Source organism: Myotis yumanensis, unplaced genomic scaffold (assembly GCF_028538775.1).
Source record: "Myotis yumanensis isolate MYYU_CA2020_CCGP unplaced genomic scaffold, mMyoYum1.0.hap1 SCAF_4, whole genome shotgun sequence".
NCBI lineage: Eukaryota > Metazoa > Chordata > Mammalia > Chiroptera > Vespertilionidae > Myotis > Myotis yumanensis.
Window position 1 is genome coordinate 82,572,198 of NW_027223755.1, and position 15,917 is coordinate 82,588,114.

The window sequence follows — 15,917 nt, forward strand, 5'->3', positions numbered from 1 at the left end:
GATTTGGGACGGTTGCTCAGCTGTGATGGGCTTTGCTGGTGGATGGAATGTGGGAGCGGGGAGGGGAGCAGGGAGACAGGGATCACCCCCATGTTTCCGAGTGAGTTCACGTTGGATATGTGAACTCAGGGAAGATCAGGAGATGACATTCTCAGAGGCCAAGTTGAGATGTCAGGAGCTCTGGAGAGAGGCCTGGGTTAGAGATAAAAATCTGAACATTGTCAGCCTGGGCCGGGAAGGGATCTCAGGGAAGAGAGGGGTGGAGATAAGAAGAGAAGAGGGCTCATGTGAGAGGCCTGGGCGAGCACAGAAGGCTGAGGCAGCTGGCCAGGACAGTGGGTGGGCCTCCCGGTGCCTCCCAAGAGATGATTCTGGAAGTCGGGGCTGATAGTGTGGGTCTCCCACCCAGAAGCCTTCACTGCCTCTGGCCCTCAGGGTGCAGGGCCCACTCTGGCCTGTTGGCAGCCACTGAGCCAGCCTTCTTGCTGCCCTGCCTTCCCACTCCTGCCACCTCCCCTGCCTGTGGGCCTTTGCTGAAGCTCTTCCTCCACCTGGACCAGCTTCCCACCTGTCTCTGCCTTTCAAGGCTTGCTTTTGTTGTTCTCAGTGTCTGGAAGACCACGCCTCCTTCCTTCATTAGCACACTCCTTGCTTGCATCTGCATCGCAGCCATCTCATGCCCATCTCATGCGCTTTACAACCCCTCCTGTGGAGCCCACTTGATGAATGATTCTGGAGGTGCATTGTAGTCAGTCATCAGGCAGTGTTACTGCTGTCTAGCTTAAATCCCTCTTGCTGTTGCCTAAGTCCATTTTCTTCCGTTGACTCTTGGTAGGAGGGTAGGGGAGAAGAAAACAACAAGGACATCCCAGTGTCCCCTCATGTGCTTGACCATGTGTTTCATCTCCCTCAATCCAAACTATAGCTCATTTAATGCTTCACTAGCATGTCCCTCCTACACGTTCAGCCCTTCACTGGGCTCCCCTGAAGATTTTATGAAAGAGCAGGCATAGTCCCCACCTGCTCCCAGAGGCCACTGCCCATCATGAAGGGTGGTCACTTCGAAACGTTCCTGGTGTAGACTCAATGGCATTTGAGCAGCAAACCCATGGGGCTTCCTGGAGGAGGCAGCTTTGGCATCAGATGACTGGGCTTGAAGCCACTCACATCTTTTTCTTTTTTAATGTATTTTTATTGCTTTCAGAGAGGGAGAGATAGAAACATCAATGATGAGAGAGAATCATCTATCGGCTGCCTCCTGCACACCCCCAACTGGGGATCGAGCCCATAATTCCAGCATGTGCCCTGACTGGGAATCGAACCATGACTTTTTGGTTCATAGGTCGATGCTCAACCACTGAGCCACACTGACTGGATGACCACTCACATGTTGATAACCTTGAATAGCAACTTCTCTTCTGAGCCTCGGTTTCCTCCTCTCTAAAAACAGGAACAATGGTTTCCTTCAACATACACTGAGGAAGTGGACATAACACACCTGACATGCTCCATAAACACCAGTTCTTTTTCTTGACCTCACTTCCCTGGTATATAAAGTAGTAGCTAAGCACATCAGCCCTGATGGCCTAGGTTCCAATTCTGGCCCCACCATTTCCCAGCTATTGAGCATTGACCTCTGAACCAAAAGGTCACGGTTCGATTCCCAGCCAGGGCACACGCTTGGGCAAATTACTTGACTGCCCTGTGCCTCACTTGCCTCATCTGTAAAATGGGGCTATAGTGATTGTCCGTGCACTAAATGACTAGAACAGTTGCTGCTCCGTTCTGAGCCCTGTGTACATTTCCCACTACTACACATCTCAGCCTCATCAATAGAGCATCTGGGATCACTCTAGCAGACATGGGTCAGAAAAAAGGGGGGCTTAGGGAGCAGCCAGAAGGTGGAGTCTCTGCCTCAGCCTAGGTGTCTGCCCAGGGTGGGGAGAGGGCAGGGTACTCTCCTACAAAGGGAAAAGCTCCTTCTCAAGGCCTGTGCTTCTTGTTGGTGGCAGGGGGCTCCCTGGCCCCCAGGTTCACACTTGTGCTGAGCCCTGTCCTCCAAATCCCCTGTCCCTCCAGGACATGAGCCCCTGGTGAGGGCATCTGAATTCACACCCGAGGGGCCGACATGTCAGTTCCACCTGAGGGAGAATTTAAGAGGGGAAGTGTGTGGCTTGTGCGGTGGAAGATTACAGTTACGTGGTCAATGCCCATCAAACGGCCCTCACGCTAGGCAGCCCGTGAGAACGTCCGTCACAGTCTTGGAGCCACCATCAGACCTTCTCCCTGTCATCTGCCCCCCAACTCCACCGGGGAACTGTGCGAGCCCCTATCCTGTGCTCCCCATAAATAACTAAAATCATAAATAATAAAACCACAGGGACACTGGCAGCCTCCGGTCCCTGGGAGAGGCTGAGGAAGCCACTTTCCTCCAGAATTCCTCCCTGGCTGCTTCTGGGCCTCGTGGAACCCAGTGTGCACGGGCCTCCGGGAGCAGCAGGGGAGCCGGGCCTCTCGGAATGAGAACGGGAAGCCATGCCTGAGGTCAGGTCGTGCTGTGGTCTCACCGCCCCGGTGACCGAGCCCCGCATCCTGTCGCTGGCTCTTGCATGTGTTTGACTGTTCCACTGGGCCCGCCTTGGGCATTGCCCCCTTGTTTTTGGACTCAGACTCCCCTTCATTGGTCCCATGTCGCCACTGTAGCCTGAGTTCAATGACTGAGGCCCGGTCCCCTTGTCCAGCCATTCCCTGGCACACAGGCTTGACTGCAGGCCCCAGACCCACTGCCCAGGACTCCCCAACCCACTGGGTGCCACCCTGCTTGGGACTAAGGACAGACCACCTTGCCCACCTTTCCTCCATCTCATTTTCCTGGCCAAGTTTCTAGGTCTCTCGCCAGCATGACTCAGGGGTCTCTGACTGGCCCAGCCTCCCAGCCATCCCCCTTCCAGTCCATTCTCTGGGTGAGGATGGAGTGATCTGATGGTGCTGTGCCCCTCGGGGCTCCCATTGCCCACAGGGTGGAGACCATGTGCCTGAGCACCAGCCAGGTGGAGCTCCCCTGCACCCCCGCCCCTCACCACCCCCCCTTGCTCCCCCCCACTCCCCGCACTCCGTGCCTTTTGCCATCCCTCCCCTGAAGTCTCTCCCGACTCCCTTTCTGCTTGGGCCCCCTGGACTTCTGAGACACATGTGGGGTCCCAGGTGTCATCTTGCATGTCTGTGACCTGATGACAGGCCTGGCTTATGCAGTCACCAGATAGCTTCTTGGGAGCAGGGTCTCTCCATGACTGTCCCTGAGACACAGGCGGGATTGGGCAAAAGCCTGCGGGGCCCTGGTGGGAAAGGCATGAGTCATCCACCAGCTGTGGCCAAGGAGAGCTCAGGACTGGAGGAGGCCCCTGAGGCATCGTGCTGAGCATGTTGGACCATCCACAACCACCCGGGGCCTGCCCATGCCTTCCCTGGCTGAGGAGAAATGGTTTCGGGTATCTGGCTGTTGGGGTATCTGGCTGTTCCGGACCACACCCTCTCCTGTCCTCATGCGGCCACAGCCCCGGGCCCAGGTCTGCAGCTATAGCCGTGCATGTGAGACTCAAGTGACCGTCACTGAAGGGACCCGGAGGCCGGCTCCCTGAGCCTGGGGGATCCCTGGGGCTACACCGCTCTCATGCCCGTCTCTCCTCTCTCTCCAGGATGTTTGATGAGCGAATTTTCACAGGTATGTGTGGGTACCATCTTATCTTTCTGAAGCACCAAGCTGATGCCCCCAAGAGTGCTTGAGCTGCCATTACACTAGCCCTGGGACGGAAAGGATCCTGGGTGTGGCTTCTGCAACCCGGGCAGGCACAGGCCCCCAGCTCCCGGGAGCAGACAATCCCCCGAGACCTGGGATCCCTGAATAGCGAACAATAAAGCTAATGTTTTCTGAATAGCACCATGTGCCAGGTACTCTTCTAAGCTGTTAGAATACTTCATTTTAATTAAATTGCGTTTTCAACAGCCCTATGAAGTGTTCTCTTTTTCTTTTCCCCAAAGCCCAGCTAGTGAGCAGTGGGGTCTGGCATGTGGTCCCGGAGCCCGGACCATAGCCGGTAGAAAGCAGGCCTCCGAGGAGGAGGCCCCCTCTGCCTGGTTCAACAAAGGGAGCTCGGATGTTGGGGTGCAGTGTACTTGGATCCCAGTTCTGGCCCTACCTTACGCTAGCTTTGTGACAGTTGGCAGGGTTTTATGGTCCTCAGTTTCCACATCTGTGAAGTGGGTGTGATAAGAGCACCTTCCTCTGGGTCCCTGGGGTAACTAAATAAGAGAATGGTCCCGTGGCATGGCCTTCGGGGAGACTCGGCCCCTTTCCCGAGGGCTCCCTCAGCCCCAGCAACCTGTGGGTGGTCGGGCCGTCATTGCTGGCAGCTCCTTCCTTCCCAGTCCTTGCAGATCCCTGGCCCCCCTGGCACTGTGGCCCTTATTCCTTCTCCCAGGGGAGGCCTCTTTCCCTAGGACCCACCCTGGCCCAGCCAGACATGGAGCTCACAAGGGTGCTCCCAAGAGCTTTAAGCAGAGTCCCCTGCGCAGGCAGGAGGAGGCTGGAGAGCCTTCACCCTGACCGCCCCCGCCCCTCCCCGACTCTCCACCCAGGGAACAAGTTTACCAAAGACCCCACGAAACTGGAGCCCGCCAGCCCGCCAGAGGACACCTCTGCAGAAGTCTCCCGTGCCACCGTCCTTGACCTGGCAGGGACTGCTCGGTAAGGCCACACCCCAGCTCCGAGCCCATGGGCACCCCCACTCTGGATGAGGTGGTGGCACCTGCAGGGAGGAACAAGGCCTAGGGCTGGCCCACGATGCTGTGCCCAGTGTCTCCCAACCCCCTGATGCCTTTCACAGGCACAGGGTCATCCCGCGTAGACACCTTGACACACACAGTGTGTCCTCACGCCACTCTGGGGCAGGGAGATAAAGGGACAGAGAAGGAGGACAGAGACCGCCGATTTTCCTCCACCTGGAGAACTCGTCCCCCCTTGGGAACTAGCTGCATGTCACCTGGTCTCAGAAGCCTTCCTTGGCAACCAGGCATCTGCCCTGTGTGTCCACAGGGCCCTGCACTCAGTTTTTGGCCCAGTCACCATCTACCAGTGCCACCCACCCAGGGGTGGGCCATTTATCCCAAGTCCCCATGTCCAGCCCAGCTTCCCCTCCAGGCTCTGAATAAACTGAATCATCCATCCCAGGGACCCTGCCCAGCTTTGCTTCCCAACCCCCCTCTAGGCTATAGCTCTCAGTCCTCCCAGAAAGCACTGGTCAACCCCCCCGCTGTGTTAAATTGAGCTCCCAATGTGGCCAGAGCGAGGCCTCAGGAGCTCCCAGCTGGGGGGGAAGGTGGACACCCAGACAGTTCACCCCAGGGGAGCAAGCAGGCTCTTGTCCCCGGCACTGGGAACCGTGCTGTGGAGAGGGCCATCCCGTGGGTCTGGAGTGAGCGTGGTCTGGGGTGCATTCTGATTGGCAGCCTGGAGGGCAGAGCTGGGCTGGTGCCATGTCATTTCTCGGCTTCCTTCCCACAGGTCAGACAGGAGCGGGATCTCTGAAGACTGTGGGCCAGGTGAGGAGGGGCAGGACCCCGCAGTGTGCAGCACCCCACCATGAGCCTGGAGTCCTAGTTAATATCCTCTGCCCACCCCTGCCCCTCACCCTCCAGGCCTCAGAGCATCTGGGAGTTGCAGCACAGCTAGGAGCTCACGGGATGGGGGCAGGGAGGGGCAGATGGGATTTGGTAGCACGGAGGGAGTTGGAAGACCTGGATTCTGGCATCACCACTACCTCCTAGTATGTCTATGGCAAGTGGCTTTCTCTCTGTGGGCATCAGCTGCCAGGTCTGTAAATTAGAGCCACCAGGCCTGGCCTGCCGTCCTGCCTGCCCTCTGTTTCTGGTTTGGGCAGGAGCATAGGGGCCGATACAACTTTTCCTGGGTGCTACCGGCAAGTCCCAGACAATAAGATGTTTTGGAATGACTCGCCTTGCCCAGCCACTTGACTGGATCTCTTGTCTCCTCCCAGGAACCTCCGGGGAGCTGGGGGGGCTGAGGCCCATCAAAATGGAGCCAGAGGATCTGGATATCATTCAGGTCACCATCCCAGGTAAGGGGCAAGCTTCTGAAGGGCTGCCCCTGCCCCTGACCCTACAGGAATCGAGCAATCCCCACAACAGGGCTCCTACGGGAACCACCCTATGCCCTCCCCGCTAGACTGGGGTGACCCCTGTTGGTTCTCTAGTTCGGTCCTGAGGGTGGTGAGGTATCGCATATGCCTTCTGCAGCCGCATCTGCCCTGTGTACCAGGAGTCAGGTCCCAGCCCCAGGCTTCCTAAAGGCTCCCTGCCCCCCACCTTTACCTCTCTGGCCTGGCTTCCCTGGAATTTGGGAGGCAGGAGGGAGGAGAAGAAAAGTCATTGGCGTAAGAGGATCTGAGTTTGACTCCAGACTTGGAACCTCCAAGCCTCAGTTTCCATGTCTGTGAGGAGGGTGTACTTGGCCTCTGGAGGGTCAGCATGGGGTAACCACTGAACCCATAGTTCCAGGCCCCTGGCCCCTGCCTGGCCGCCGACCATTAAGGCTGCCCTCCCAGAGTCCCAGGGCACAGCTTCCTACAAGATCCTGCTCTGTGGACATGCTGGACTTGGGTCCCTGAGGGACTGTGACGGGGTGGGACAGGCAGGGGATTCTCTTATCATTTGGAGTTTTACCTCCAGACCCGTCGCCAACCTCTGAGGAAATGACAGATTCGATGCCCGGGCATCTACCCTCGGAAGATTCTGGTTATGGGATGGAGATGATGACTGGTAAGAAATGGGCTGGGGACAAAACGAGTGACTGGAAAAATAAATAAAAAGGCTTCCTGCAGGCCCCGGTGGGTGTTGTCATGTGAATCGGTGATGGAATAGGGGCACAACATCTCCGCCCCTCGTTTGCTCCATCTCAGTTAGGGAAGATGGTCTGGAAATGGGGGAGAGAGAGGAGGACCTGAGAGTCCCATTCATTAAGGAGTTGCGTGGGTCTGCGGAGCTGCTGTGGATGAGTGCAGATCTCCAGCTGCCCGACAGTTAGATCCCAGGCAGCTAATCCCTGAGATCCACCGTCCATAGCACTTGAGAAGTGATGGTGGTTGGAAGCGGAGCTGTCAAAAGAAAATGGACTTCAAGATGAGGTTTTGCCCAAATTGCAGATAGATAGACTGGGCATCAGTCCCAGGCACAGTTCTGGAAAAGATTTCTACACAAATGACTGGGAGTCATCAGAAGGGACCCCGTGTCGGCCATGCATGAGGGGTGAGTCGGGGAAGCAGGGCTGCAGGGGTACCTAGCCTTCACCTGGGGGAGGTTTCCTGTGCTGGCCTGAAGGGCTTGGTCCTTCCAGGAACATTAGTCCGTCGGATAAAGGGACCTCGGGCAGGAGGACCATGTAATTTGCAGATGCCTCAGGAAGGAATGGGGAGTCCACCCAAGACTCATGTTCTCTGTGGCTTTGACAGGCCAGAGCACTGGGTTAAAATGCACAAGAACTCACAGCCCAAGAACATGCATCATGGGTTGTGTTCCCCAGGGAACAGAGATGGAGTTTAATGTGTGGGATGTTTATTGGGGGCCGCCCTTGGGATCAACACCTATGTAAACAAAGGGATGGAAGCACAGGGGGCAAAAGGAAAGGTTGAGCCATGATGTAACCCCAGTAACAGTCTCCACTAACCATACGGGGGGCTCTGGAGCCAGAACAGCCCCCCAGAGTTCTGAGTTGAATTGGGTTGTCCTGGTCTTTATTCCTCAATTGGTTATGAGATGTGGGCTGGCCCAAAAGGGCGGTCCTTGAAGGGGCAACCTCCCTGGGCTGCCAGCTCACCACAGTCTCTGCTGCTGGGGCAACAGGCTGGGGATCTTGGTGGTAGATCCCAGTGTCCACCACGACATGCATGGGCGATCCGGTTGGGCCAGTAAACAGACAGCGAGTAGACAGGCGCAGAGGAATGAGGGCTTGCACAGGGCCATCTCTTTTGCACCTTTTAATCGGATATAACTTTTGTTGAGTGTATTGGGAAATGGGTACTCACTCGGTGCAAATACAAATGTGCAAATTGCTTTTTAAAGAAACTTGAAAATCCTATCTAATAAAAGAGTAATATGCAAATTAACCATCACTCGGCAACAAAGATGGTGGCACCCATAGTGGCTGGGGTGGGACACTGGCGGTGTTGCCTCAGCAACACGAGCCCAGCGTCCGCATCCCGGCCGCGCGGAGGGAGGGTGGGGCTTCTGGCCAGAGGCCTGGGCGCGGGATGCTGGGCTTGCCTTGACCCCAACGAGCTCAGCGTCCTCGCCCCGGCCACGTGGAGGGAGGGGAGGGGCCTCTGGCCAGAGGCCGGGGCAAGGGACGCTGGCGTCATTGCAGGCCAAGTTGAGGGACACCCCCCCCCCATGCATGAATTTTGTGTACCAGGCCTCTAGTAGTAATAATAATAATAATAATAATAAAGGAAGTTTGTCAGCTTAAAGAACCATAAAAATGAGCTCCCTGTGGTCATCCCAGGAATACAGTCCTAGGAAAATATCTGCAATATGGACAGTATTTCCTGCACAGTGTTCGTAACCATGTTACTGATGACAATGAAAATTGGAAAGAACCAGGGCGCCGTTAATGGTCTCCTCCTGACACAGCCACTAAAAATAGGCAACGAAGGAGAATGCAAAAGACAAAAAGTCGAGTGTGCTCTGTTGACAACTGTGTTGAAAACATAATCACTAGTTAAATAAAAGAAACATCAAAACAGAAGCTGTGTTAGGTTCAGTGCTTTATCTTTCTCGTCTCCTAAATCAGCTGTGATGTGTTTTCCATCCCTTGGTGATGAAGAAGGAATAGTATTTGTCAGGCACGGGCTGGGTGTGACCAGACTTGACAGCCGTGTGTGGAGACTGGGAAGCTTAGCTGGCCAGAGGCTCAGGGTGAGCTGCCAGTGTGTCCTGGCCACTAGGAGGTCCCTTGGTGCCTGGCTGTGCTCACAGCAGTATTCAGGATACCATGGGAGTCCCAATTTGGCGACCTAGGGGGTGAGGGGCATGGACCGGCACGGTGCCCCTTCTGTTGGAAAGGGTTCTCCCTCCTGGTTTGACAGCAAGAAACTGCACACAGGCTGATGCACGGGCTACTGTTTTGTACACTCTGTCCCTCATGTCCTCACCACGGACAGCTGTGCAGCAGCGTGGTATCGGTGTCGGCACGCCCGTGGTCACTGACTGAGGTTGTTTCCGGTTTCCCGTTGTTGAATGGGGAGCAGTCAGCTTGTGAACAGGAATGTTCAGAGTCAATGGCAAGTTCCCCTTATTTAGAATGTGGGCCCCCAAAGCACCTGCCCTTTGTGCCAGGAAGAATAAATCTTTTTTATTTGTCTCCCCCGCCCTTTGAAAGATTCCCCAGGAGAGGACCTAGTCCAATTTGGGGGGGCCAACAAGGCTGGCATAAGCCACTCCCAGTTTGGGGCCCTGTGAGTGGCTGGGTCAGGGCCTGGTGCTCTAGACCAGTGATGGCGAACCTATGACACGCGTGTCAGAGGTGACACGCGAACTCATTTTTTTGGTTGATTTTTCTTTGTTAAATGGTATTTAAGTATATAAAATAAATATCAAAAACATGGTTACTATGGTTACAAATATCAAAACAATTCTATATGTGACACGGCACCAGAGTTAAGTTAGGGTTTTTCAAAATGCTGACACACCGAGCTCAAAAGGTTCGCCATCACTGCTCTAGACTGTTGCTACTGCCGGGGGACAGAAGGGAGTGTTGGCACTGCAACATGGACAGCTCATGGCAGGGGCAGACTCCGGGCCCGGTCTCCCCTCTCCTGTGCCTCACAGGCCACCTGGTGAACTAAACAGGTGTTCCAGGTGTGGCATCATCACCATCTGGCAGCTTTCTGCATCCTAGGATAGACACAGTTCCTGCCTCCTTGTCACAGGCACCTGCCCAGGGACCCCTCCCTGGTGGCCCTGCTTGTCCCTCTGTCCCCACTAGACTCCTGTCTTCCTGTCTGCCCTGCTCTCCAGCGTATTAGTGGGTCCCCCAGAAGCTGGCCCGAGAGCAGTGCATTGATTCATTTGGGAGGAGGTCGGGGAACACCAGGTGGGAAGTGGGGCTGAGGCAGGACAGTCGTGTTATCAGGTGTGGCCACTGCAGGCAGCTGAGCGGAGGGCCCATGAGACCCACTAGTCATGCGCTGAGATGACCCAGCTGGGTGAAGAGGGAGCTGGGTTAGTGATCTGCCAGATCTCCCCCCATCGTTGGCTGAGAGCTGTTTCCAGCGCATTAACCGCAAGCTGTTGGCTGGTTCTTCTCCCACAGCCAGTTCTTCGGTCACGTGGACCCAGCACGCACTGCCTGCAGGGTGTCCATTTCCCTGAGGAAAGGTTAGGCCTAAACCTCAGGGCTGGCCCTCCACCTTTTCAAGTCGGCTGCATAGATGAATCCTTCCAGAACCTTCCAGCTCCTTCCAGGCTGAGCCCCAAGGCTCAGGCTTATCTGATGACCCTAGATGTGTGGGCTCCCCTTCCTCAATCAGTGATCGGACCTTGACCATTGACAGCTCTCCCAGGATTAGCCCCTTTCCTTCAGCTCTGGGCAGGGGGACGGCGCCCTGCACCCCTCACCACTGCATGCTCTCCAGAGCTGGGAGAGCAGACCTGGGGTCCACCTGCTCCACCATCCCCAGATCAGCTGCATGTCATGGGCTGAAAGGAGCTGTTGAAGGGCTTAGTACTGTGTGTGAAGGCACCAGTGAGCTTCCTACGTCACAGCTCCCGTCTCATTGTCACAAATGGTGAAAATCCCCGTACCTTCCTCAGCCCCAGCAATAAAGGCCGCTGCCAAGGGCCTGTACCCATCAGGGACCCGGCCCATTCACCCCACTCCCACTGTCACAATTCCCATGTCATTCCCAGCGCAAACCCAACACCTCAGAGTTTGCCCCCTCCCCATGTTGTGCCTCCCTCCTTGCCTGTGTCCCTCCCATCCACTGCTTTTCCTGAACACCAGGGTCCAGCCCAGGGGTCCCCTCCTGCAGAAAGCCTCCCGCCTCAAACCCCCCCAGGCCAGCAGGGACCCCCTCTACCTCCATGCAGCCTCAGCAGCCACCTCCCCATTTGCTGCCCTGCGTCCTTGCTACCTGTGGACAATAAGCATCTGGAAACAAGGTTGGACCCATAGCTGGCAGCCTGGGCTGGTGCCAGTGCCACCTCATCAGCCCCACCCCCTCACCACCAGACCTGGGATGGCTCCATGCCCTACACCTGCCCCTCCCTCTGTCTCCTTATCTGATTCTGTTTCTCTTGATGGCATCAGTACCATTTGCCAATGTGTGTTATGTCTGCATCATACCAGGAGGACAGGGCTTTGTCTTGTTCCTGAGTGTCCTTGGTGCCTGGAACGGAACGTAGTGCATAGTAGGAAGGACGGACAGGCACGGGGCTGGCCCTCGGGGGTGCTTGCCAAATGTGATGGGATGCCTGGTCTCTGAACCTGCCCTCCTCACGTGGAGCTGAGGGCGGGGTGCCTGTGCTCAATCAAGATCCCTGATCCCGTCTGGGGGTCACTATGCCATGTCCAGCGTCAGAGCCCCCCGGCCTGCCGCTCCTCACCTGTCTGACCTGACTTTGGCACCACAGGGTGAAGGAGGTGATGAACGTGGCTTCCCAGCATCCTCTCTTCTCTTTCAGACAAAGGCCCCAGTGAGGACCTGCGGCCAGAGGAGCGGCCTGTGGAGGGTAAGGCACTGACCACCTCCCCATCTCTGCTGCCTCCCCTGCCCCCCATCTCTCCTTTCTCTCTATTGAACACCTCGTTTGGGGATGGAGTCCAGTAGGTGGGAGGTTTGCAGACCTGCTTCCTAGGAGGCACCTGGTCAGAGGTACAGCAGGGCTTTCTGGGAAGGGAAACTGCAAGGCTTTCAATTTTTGCTTTTATACACACTTCTTTCCACGAAGATTTTTTCCTTTTCTTTATTTCTTAATTGTTTGCCCCCATCATCCACAAAGATCTTAAGGATGAGGGCTGAGTCGGTCTTCCTGAGCAAGTGCAATGTAGGCCCGAAAGCCCAGAATGAGCATCAGGCATGCTCATTCTTAGGAACACGCTCACTCCCTTCCTGCTGAGAATGAGAATAGGCCCAGAATGGGGGTCAAGGTGAAGATGGGCCCGTTTCATCTCAGGAGTGGCTGCTCCTGCAATGGAATGAATGAGTGGGTGTCAGAAGAGAGAAGGGTCACTTCCCCAAACCAGGCCAGGCAGCTGGAACCACGAAGTGTTAACCAAAGTCCACTGCCCCCTGGTGGCAGCATCCTCAATTTGCAGGCTTAGTGTTTACTGGTTAACCATTTGTACACCATAAGCGGCCATAGAGGCAGGCGGACCTTTTTTAATTAAATTCAAAATATCGTGGCAGTTAACTGGTTAAGTAACTCGCTGAGCTGGTCTGGAGTGACACTTTACCTAGAAAGGCCCGTTACCATTCTTGGGCCACAAAACCTTCCAGACCTCCGCTCGGCCTGGGGATGCCCTAGACTGGGCTTCACAAGCAGGATTGGAGCCCAGGAGCTACAGGCCTGTCTGGGGGTGCCATTTCTGAAGGACTAGGTTACCTGGCCTGCCCCATCCAAGGTCCCACCACAGGGTCATTCTTGGTGCCAGCAGAACTGGGACCTGCGCTGAGAAGCAGGGTGCTGCTGCCACTGAGGAGGCTCCACGCTGCTTTTGCCTTTCAGACGGCCACGGCGATGTGATCCGGCCCCTGCGGAAGCAAGTGGAGCTGCTCTTCAACACGAGATACGGTGAGCAAGGAACAGCAGGGTTGGCAGCCTGGCCTGGCCCCCCATCCCAGCTGCTCCCTGCCTGGGCACAAGGTGGGGAGGGCAGCGAGGGGCACGGACCCACTGGGAAAGGGATGGGGCACTGCCAGAGAACCCCACCTCTGCATGCTGCACCTTGGCCTGCTCGGCCAGCAGGCTCACGCGCACCCACCCGCCTCAGCCTCCGGTGGGAGAAGTCCTTACTCCACTGTAAGAACGGCCCCTCCGTCCTCATGGGCACCGTTGTTCAGGGTCCTCAGGAGGACTCGTTACATAGCAAGGACTTTCCTACTAGAGAGACCAGGGGAGGATGGGGAGGCAGGATGGAAAGCTGTTCTTTATTAAGCGCCTGTGGTTTGCCAGGCGCTGGCTAAGTGCTTCTCACAGGTTCTCTTGTCCCATCTCACAAAATCCTTGTGTCCTAATACCCATTTCACAGATGAGGAGAATGAGGCCTGGTGAAGTGACACGGTTTCTCTGAGGCCCCACAACTAGGCAGAGGCAGCACCTGGCCTGGACCTCAGCCCTGTCCTCCCCAAAGCATGGTGTTAGGCCACACAGAGTTTTGGGGTTCTTTATGGTGGCAGAGGACCCTCTGGAGGGCTTTTCTGGCAACAGAGGGACACATGGTGTTGGGTGGAGCCAACTCCAGGTCTCACCAACCGGCAGTGGTTTCCCTGCACTGCCTGGGTGTGAGGGCATGGAGCGAGCACGAGTGTGGGATTCACATACCTCCCCTCTGGTGCTCTGGGACCCGTGATGAGGCACATCCCTTTTGGGCTCCAGGTCTCTTGCCTGGGGACTGGATAGCAGTACTCACCTCTCCGGAAGGTTAGAAAGGCTCAACTAAGTGCTGATTCTAAAAGGGCTCTGGCACCTGTGGCCCCCCGTGCAGACGGGGGAGGCGGGAGTTGAGGCCGGTGGCCCCATAGCTCTGGTGGCCCTACAGCAGCTGTGTCTCTGCAGCCAAGGCCATTGGCATCTCGGAGCCCGTCAAGGTGCCCTACTCCAAGTTCCTGATGTACCCAGAGGAGCTGTTTGTGGTGGGGCTGCCTGAAGGCATCTCCCTCCGCAGGCCCAACTGCTTCGGGATTGCCAAGCTCCGGAAGATCCTGGAGGCCAGCAACAGCATCCAGTTCGTCATTAAGAGGTAAGGCCTTGCCCGGCCAGCGTGGCTCAGTGGTTGAGCGTTGACCTATGAACCAGGAGGTCACGGTTCGATTCCCGGTCAGGGCACATGCTCAGGTTGCAGGCTTGATCCCCAGTGTGGGGCGTGCAGGAGGCAGCCGATCAATGATTCTCTCTCATCATTGATGTCTTTCTCTCTCTCTCTCCCTCTCCCTTCCTCTCTGAAATCAATAAAAATATATTTTTAAAAAAGGAGGTAAGGCCTGGCCAGGTCTTCGAGCCCTCTGGGCTTGCCCAGGAGCAGCATCCAATTGCCATCTCCCTCTTTAGACTTTTGTTTTATTTTGTTTTGTTTTGTTTTAAAGAGTGGGGTGTTCATTGGGGTTTGGGCCTAGTTGGGCAGGCACAAGGTTATCCAGGCCCAGCCCAGGCCTGCCAGTCTCTCCGTCTCCAGTTTGCCAGCACGTGGAATGGGAATGTGCCTGCCGGCCGGCTCTCCAGACCATTCTGAGCATCCTGTGGGAAGGGGTGATGGTGACCTGGGTCAGGGGGCATTAGGGCACTGCTGAGGGCAGCGCCCATTATGCGAGGATTGGAAGAGATGGCTGGGGCATTTCCAGGTCCTTCTTGTTTCCTCGGGCATTTCAGTGTTGTCAGCGAGAGCCCAGGGGAGCTGTGTGGCATAAAGTCCCTCCGGAGGAGGTGGAGGAGCTATTTATTAATTTTTGAAAGGAGGGGGAGGACCTGTTCTGTGTTTGTTGCTTCTCCGTGTTACTGTTATGTCTTGTAAATTTAGGTTTGGTTCGGTTGAAAGTGGCAAGTAAGAGAAGACTTTTTTTTAATCTTTATTGTTGAAAGTATTACAGATGTCCCCTCCCTATCCTCCCATTGGCCCTCGCTGCCCTGCACCCACTCTGAAGGGTGTACTCCCCTTAGAGGAGTTGGGAAGCGCGAGGTGGTCTTCACACCTAGAGTGGCAGCTGGTGACGGAGCACGGGAAGGGGAGCTCTCCCATGGGACCTGGTTTGCCTCAGGAGAGGCAGGGAAGGTGGAGCTTCAGGAGGCGAACATAGAGGCTACCTGGTTCCTTCCTTCAACAAATACAGCTTGAGAGCCAACCCTGTGCCCGGCTATGCTATGGCAGCAAATGCCACCAAGTCCTGCCCTTGAGTTGGCCCATCTCACTGAATAAAATGACAATATAATGATTACACAAGGTCTTGGGCTGGCTTAAAGAGTTCGGATTTTATTTCACACTTAGTGAGAACTCACTGGGAGGTTTTGAGGAGATTGACATGTTATGGCCTATTTTTATTTTCCAGCTGTGAGGCAGAGGGGACTCTGGGGGGATGGGCAGGGGCAGAAGCAGGGACCAGCGAGGAGGCTTCACTCTGGCCAGGGGACAGGGCAGCAGCTTGAACTGGGTACAGGTGGGGCGGGAGTACTGAAAGTTGTCAGAGTTGGGGAGTATTTTGAAGAATTCGCTGATACGTTAGGTGTGGTATGTGAGAGGAATAGAGTCCTGACTGACTCAAAGGTTGCAGGCTGAGCACCCGGGCTGGCCCTGATGCCATTTTCTGAGATGGAGTTGATGTGGGTGGAGGCCGTAGTCAAGAGCTGGGTCTGGCCCGGCTGGTGTGGTTCAGTGATTGAGCAACCTATGAACCAGGAGGTCACAGTTCGATTCCCGGTCAGGGCACATGCCTGGGTTGCAGGCTCAGTCCCCAGTGTGGGGCGTGCAGGAGGCAGTCAATCAATGATTCTTTCTCATCATTGATGTTTTTATCTCTCTCTCCTTCTCCCTTCCTCTCTGAAATCTATGAAAATATATTGTAAATTAAAAAAATAAAGAGCTGGGTCTGACATGTGTTAGTTTGAGATTCATTGGGCCTTTCAGGGAGGGACATACA

The 15,917-nt window shown here is 55.7% G+C and overlaps 1 protein-coding gene across 5 annotated transcripts in view; it reads left to right on the forward strand.

The window, feature by feature from the left end:
• The window catches only part of GTF2IRD1 (GTF2I repeat domain containing 1), a 109,729-nt gene that overhangs the window by 48,254 nt on the left and 45,558 nt on the right, over window positions 1-15,917 (forward strand). For all 5 annotated transcript variants that reach the window (XM_070412811.1, XM_070412815.1, XM_070412813.1 and 2 more), the window contains 8 exons: window positions 3,696-3,721; window positions 4,636-4,744; window positions 5,561-5,598; window positions 6,054-6,134; window positions 6,745-6,834; window positions 11,752-11,799; window positions 12,796-12,861; window positions 13,846-14,029. In XM_070412811.1, coding sequence (XP_070268912.1) covers window positions 3,696-3,721; window positions 4,636-4,744; window positions 5,561-5,598; window positions 6,054-6,134; window positions 6,745-6,834; window positions 11,752-11,799; window positions 12,796-12,861; window positions 13,846-14,029 — 642 coding nt within the window. The remainder of the gene's footprint in view (window positions 1-3,695; window positions 3,722-4,635; window positions 4,745-5,560; window positions 5,599-6,053; window positions 6,135-6,744; window positions 6,835-11,751; window positions 11,800-12,795; window positions 12,862-13,845; window positions 14,030-15,917) is intronic.